Genomic DNA, 6,719 nt, shown 5'->3' with positions numbered 1-6,719 from the left:
GACAGAGTGCTTCGCGGCGAGGGAGCGGCTTGCAATTATAAATTGGGGAAAGTTGCATCTGCCAAGTCAGCACTGTCCAGTCAGCAAGGAGACTAGTCAAAACCACCTAAATCTGGTGCAAAACCACCATGGGGGAGAATTGATCCGGTTTTGGAGAGTTTAGGGGCTGATTGATCCGGTTTTAGACTTTGGGGGGAAATTGATCCATCAGAGAGGATTTCGGGGGGAAAACGATACTTAGGGTTCCGCTGTGACGGTTGGTTAAAGATGGCAACCTGGGTAAAGCGGAACAATCAGTTTCGGATAGACAATTGGCTTGGTCTTTGCCCTATCTATTTCTTCTGGGATTTCTCAATTCTATCAAACTAATGATACTCACGTTGTTGCGGAAATGTTTTGTAATACATTTCAATAAGATTTGGTTATACACAGGATGAATATTTGGAGTAATAATATGAGAACCAAAACTAAAAGGTATATGATTTATTCTGTTTGATTATGCATAGCTGTAAAATATTTATTAAATATGAATAGCATGATAGAATGGAAATTCTCATGAATGTTTGCATGTTTACGTCAGCTTTTTTCTATGCATGTTGCGTGTTGAGGTGAGATTTTTCTCACGCATGTTGAATGCTGATGTGACATGCTTGCATACTAAGAGAAATAAGTTAATGAAGGCTACTATTCAGATATAGAAGATGACAAGGATTTCTTCTGCATATTCTGTGATTCCTTAAGGCGATATTGTTCCCCTAATTATGCAATGGCAGGACGATCTTATGATGATCATGCAAACTGTATAATTGACTCATGCCCTAATACATTGGTTTGGATGCTTCATAGTGAATGTGTCTTTACGGTGAAACCACTCTATAACATGTTTAATTTTCAGAGGATACCCATTGCACACTGGATCCTCTAACATTAAGGAATGTTAGATAAGCTACAATACCCTAACTTGCCTTCTTTCAATCCATTTATTTAAGGCTAAAGTGACTTAAATTAACTTGCAAATTACAGATTTGATGTGTACATTTATGATCGTTACATGCAAACAAATTGATGGTGAAATAAAAAAAAGGGCTAATTCCAGTTCTGCCCCTAACTCGAACCCACTACTCAGTTTTGCCCCTAAATTTTAGGTATGCTCAGTTTTGCCCCTCCGCCGTTAGTATCACTTATAGAAATGCCCTTTTGCGCCGTTACCGTCTGGTCAAAGGACTTTGACCACCCAGAAAAAAATAGCAAAAAAAATCAAAAAAATCTGAAATTTTGGGGGACTGAAGATACTTAGGTGCACAAGATGTGTGCACATTTTTGTTGTGTTTGCACATCGTAGGAGCCCGTAGGAGCTCGTAGGAGCTAAACTTTGTTTTTTTCTCCGTGAGCTCCTACGATGTCCAAACACAACAAAAATGTGCACACATTTTGTGCACCTAAGTATCTTCAGTCCCACAAAATCTCATATTTTTTTGATTTTTTTCTATTTTTCTGAATTTACTGTTCACATGCGTACAAAATTTATGATCTCCATTGCCACGAGCTCCCAGGGTGTCCGAACGGCACACAAATTTGCACGCGCCTTGTGGACATGACTATCTTCGATCCCACAAACTTTCAGATTTTTTTGATTTTGTTTGCTATTTTTTTCTGGGTGGTCAAAGTCCTTTGACCAGACGGTAACGGCGCAAAAGAACATTTCTATAAGTGACACTAACGGCGGAGGGGCAAAACTGAGCATACCTAAAAATTAGGGGCAAAACTGAGTAGTGGGTTCGAGTTAAGGGCATAGATGTAAATGTCCCTAAAAACAATTATAGATAATTTTTATCTACAGCAAGTACCAATAGTAAATAATCTGCTAAACGTCTCTAACATTCCTTTTTCATTTTACACTAAAATAGCACTGTAGCACCATGACTTTGCTTCTGTAAGTTAGAGGATCCGGCTCCATTATGTATATATGTGTGCCATCCAAGCTTCCAATACATGTAAGTGCTAGCATGTCAATGATAAAACCTGCCTGTCTTGCCCTGCTTAAGAATCTGTCTCACATTTGTATTTTGAGTGCTCGGTGTGACCATGTATTGGGAGTTTATCCGTAACTTACATAGTGATCAACCCTGGCTTTGAATTCTTGGCACAATTTTGGACTCATCCGCTGCCGCCTTCTGAACCTTATTGTGCCACTATGGAAACTGAGTTACTCCTTTCAGGGCCGGTAATGCGCCAGACTCTGGGCATTGTTGGCGCAACGCTTGCACTGCTAGAGGAAGTTGTGCCCGGTGAAAGTATATAGCAACCTTGGATTGCTGCATCATTCACTTGGAGAACAACTTTCGAGAGATCCTTTGGATAGCCCGGGAGTGAATATAGACAGGGCTAGCCTGAATGTTGGCATGTTGTAATTGGTTGCTCCATCATTAAGCCTGTTGGTCCATTAATGGTTCGACGTGTGTTGTTTTCTCCGTCGGTACATTCTAATGGCGCCCTTGTTTACCCTCTAGATTTTGTTGTTATTGTTGATTTCGGTGAAATGAAATCCAGGGCGTCTACCCTTTCTTCAATAAAGACCACAAATGATGGGAAAAACTAGATTATCATAAACCACCTCAATAGCAAATACAACCTATTTTCAGAGTACCACTTGTGAAAAAAGGAGTAAGTACTAACTGCAATTATGAAAAAAATGGTTTATATGATTCACAATAATTTGTTATGATATTGACATGGTATCCAGAGTAACACTTAAACCACAAATGTTAAAGAAAACTATGTTGTTTCAGAAAATATTTACTACTCCCTCCGTCCCATAATGTAAGATGTTTTTTTGACACTAATGTAGTGCCAAAAAACGTCTTACATTATGGGACGGAGGGAGTAGTATATATTATGAAAATATGTTTCATGTCAAATCTAGTGATATTAATTGATGTTCAAACCAAAAGATGTTTTTTTGTGAGGATCAAACCAAAAGATGTTAACTTCTCAACAACAACGAAAAAGACAAAAGTTAGAGTGGCACAAAATCTAATTATCCTTATATTATGAATCAGAGTGAGTATTGTAATCAAGAGGTTAATTATATTGTAATCAAGACCAAATCTAGAGTTCACCAAGAGTTGAGGGACGAAAAGTATATTTTTCTCTTTTTATAAATACCTGATCACGCACTCAAAAACTGTACAACTCTGATACGTGAAAAATTACTTAGATTTTAAGTAAGGTAAAATAATGGATTGTATTAGCCTGAACAATATTTTATAGTATAATTCCAACTAAGGCTCCGCTTGGTATGGCTGTAAGATTTTACACCCGTATTATTTTACAGGTGTATTTCACAGGCCACAGCGTGATTTCCACCTGGAACAAAAACAACGGACGGAGCTGTGTATATTTTACAAGTGTATGTCCCTGTGAAACGACGATCCAATCAGGCCCTAAAAATATATTTTATAGTATAGTAATTTCTGAACTTACATACACATTCAACATTAGCAGAATGAGATGCATGGTTGTACTGATGTATAAAACGCCAGCTATATTCAAACATTAACAAGAAGCAGAACCCTTCATCACTGCCATGTTGCATTGTGCATCCAGCTAACTTGTCAAAAGTAGTAGCTTAGATACGAAAGGACTGCGAAGACAAGACAGCTAACCATTACGGCAGTATTCCCTCAATTTCGTCCTTCTTCTCGATTCTTCTGACATTCTGTAAAAATAAGATCCCCATTACGCCCAAATGCAAAATCTCCCTTTCTGCAGTATATTTCCGTCATATTCCGAATCATCCTGACGGGGATCGCAGATGTAAGGAGATGCAAATCATGCAATAGGCACTGAAAAGATGGCACAGCAGACACAGGCTTCTCGGCTGAGATTCGACAAACTTTGGTCATTTTGTCTTCTATACCGTCCTTGGCACTTTCTCTGACGGTGCAACTAACACTAGGTGGCCCATTAACATGGCACCGTCATGTATGAACAATAATCTGCAGATTAATGGTACAGGCATTTCAAGTCCGAGATTCATATTGTTGGGATTTCATTTTGATGCACTGCAGTGCTGCATGTCAGAACTTTGTTCCAAGTTTTACTACAAGTTAGATCAGGCTTTCAGCCAACCCTCAGCTGCAACTAACTGAACAACACTTCATCTCCACTGGCTCTTACTTGCTTCCGGCGACAGTCACTTGAAGAACTGAAAAAAAAGCATCTACATTTCCCCTGTGTAAAACGAACAGAGGTTCGTTGATCATCGACTCAGCGCTGGCTACGAAGAACATATCAACGGCGTGTATGGCCTCCAGCAGATCCGGTCCAGAACGACGACGAGGGCCATGATCATCGTGCAATCGGCGTCCGGTTGCACCACGAGGCTGAAGACGTCCTCGCCGAGCGTCAGGGGCGCCGTGTCAGGCGTCGCAGCTGTCCTCGCCTTCTTCCTCGCGATCCTCGCCACCTCTTTGCCGTCATGGGCCCTGCGGATCTTGCAGTTTCTCCTCCGGAAGCAGCCCTCGATCCAGAAGCCTGGGGACTGGTGGCCAGTGGTGCCATGGTCTGATGCTGATGCGTCGGTGGTGGTGGTGGTGGTGGTGGTGGTGGTGCAGGCTGAAGACATGTAAACTTCTGCTTCACGGTTGTTCTGCAGGACCGAGCATTTCCTCACCGAGAAGAGCTGCTGTGATCTTGCCCTCTTTGCTTGGCCTTCTTCTGGTGCTTTGTAGCAGTTCCATTGGTCGTGCATGCTGATGATCTGTTACGGCACAACGGAACTCTGTCAGCTGTTACTCCAACTAGTTGTCGTTGTTTTCATTGAAATTCCTCCCCAAAATGAGACAGGAAATGGGGTTACAACGTACAAAACCCACATTCTTGTTTTATCAATTTATTAGTCTGCTATAGATGTTGGTAAAATCACTGCCGTAAGAACATTGCAAACTACTGTATGAAGAAATTGGGAGCGGCTCCAGTGCAGATAGGATGCAAAGTTTCAGATGTGTTCTGCTGTTATATTACAAGACCGAAGAAATTGACAGAGCACAGTGCAGACAGGAAACGAGGGTCGGTTTTTCTTCTACTCATTTTCAGTTGTGTACGTTATGAATTCAAAATTGAAACGGCATGCGTCCCAAACAACTAGCCGGTGGATGTGTCACAGGCAGCTCGTGGAGGCAATAGCACGAATATGTTGTGTGCGTCCATCAGAGGTTCAGTCGATTCGATCAAACCCCTAGATTGTTTAACAAAACTAAAACCCCGGCGCCGAGATAAGAGATGAAGCCAACAATCGTCTCTTTGAAATTCGTCGAATGGGAAGAACCTGACCTGCGGCCTGAGGGAGAGGAGCGGCGCGCCGTGGCCGTCCATGAGCGTGAGCTCGCCGGCGAAGATCTTCCGGCGGCGGGAGTAGTTGTCGACGCGGAAGGCCAGCTCGCCCCCGGCGTCGTAGACGGAGAAGCCGTCGGTGCCCTGGAAGCCCATGCTGGACCTCATCCAGACCGTGTAGCACGCCGCCGAGGCAGCCGCGCCGGCGCCGGCGCCGTGTCGCAGGAGACGCCTGGAGGCCTCCGCGTTGGGGTGTATGCGGCTCATGATCGCTGTTGTCTGGTCCGTCGATGCGATCGAGGAGCGCCGTTGGTTTTATATTTCAGCAGGCCGTGGGATGGAACGGAATGGAGCGCGACGGAGCGGCTCTCGGTGTGTCCGACGTTGCGTCTGCGTTGGGTTTTCGGTGGGGCATGCGAGTGACGTGGCGCCCCGCCTTTATGAGTGTGTTGGGCGCATGCGTTGGAAGATTCTGTAACCCTAGGGCAGGATAGGGTAGGCTTTAGCTTGGCGAGGGAACCTTCTAAGAATGTACTGATGAGAATGGTTTTCGATCCACCGTGGATCGCACCTTATCCCCGGCCGGCTCATCAGGTGGACTCTCAAATGGGGCATATTTGCCGGCAAAAGAAGAACGAAAAATATGGGGTACTGCTGTACATGCAAAAACGGGTGTTCATGCTTCCCTTATTCACAAGTAGGAGAATCAAGGGCCCTGAGCCCTAAATCAGACACGGTATCCGTCCGCGGACTCGTAAGGATCAATTCCCGGACAGTGATGTGGAACAGTGGGAGCCGGTTATCGAACCGTGTCCGCATTCATTTTAAAATAAATTTAAATACACTGGATAAATTTCATCAAACACAACGGAATCCAGCATATTTCGGACATAGTTTACATAAAACAGACAATATTTCACCCGTTTCGCTAAAAACTTAAGAAAGACCTACTTCGCGCCTTTACGCGGCAGAGAGGCGACGCCTACTCCTGCTTCACGCAGTAGTGCGGCGAGGAGTTCGGCTCCTCCTTCACGTTGCCCCGCGGCGGCAAGTGCGGAAAGGAGGCGTGGCTGCTGCGATGGCCGCTGAGGAAGACATGCTCGGAGAGCAACGGTGGCGACGCAACGATTCAGAGCCGCCGCCGCCTACCAACGTGGAGAACCACGACTTGGGCATGGTGTGGAGATGATGGTGTCGCCGGCGCCGGAGCGGAGAGGAGTGGAGAGGATCGAAGAGCAGTTCGGTGCGGACAGAGCCGGAATCCTGGTTAAATAGGTGCGGCAGCCAGGTAAGGGACTGGATGATGGCTTCAACGCGGTGGAGCAGACGGAGTAGGCTTCTCGTTCACCACGTCTCGATTGAAGCGGCGCCACTCGCTCGTCCGG

General features: G+C 44.7%; 1 protein-coding gene across 1 annotated transcript; it reads right to left on the bottom strand.

Moving 5' to 3' along the window:
* Positions 1-3,437: 3,437 nt before the first annotated feature.
* On the bottom strand, positions 3,438-5,666 carry LOC119308444 (protein LURP-one-related 5-like). The gene is made up of 2 exons (XM_037584576.1): positions 5,335-5,666; positions 3,438-4,762 (listed from the first exon to the last, which is right to left on the bottom strand). The coding sequence occupies exons 1-2, from the start codon at positions 5,599-5,601 to the stop codon at positions 4,280-4,282; spliced, it is 750 nt and encodes a 249-aa protein (XP_037440473.1). The 5' UTR covers positions 5,602-5,666; the 3' UTR covers positions 3,438-4,279.
* Between the last annotated feature and the right edge of the window lie 1,053 nt (positions 5,667-6,719).

This window comes from Triticum dicoccoides, chromosome 5B, assembly GCF_002162155.2.
Source record: "Triticum dicoccoides isolate Atlit2015 ecotype Zavitan chromosome 5B, WEW_v2.0, whole genome shotgun sequence".
NCBI lineage: Eukaryota > Viridiplantae > Streptophyta > Magnoliopsida > Poales > Poaceae > Triticum > Triticum dicoccoides.
Note: the sequence above shows the minus strand (reverse complement) of the source record. Positions and strands in the feature narration are given on the sequence as shown.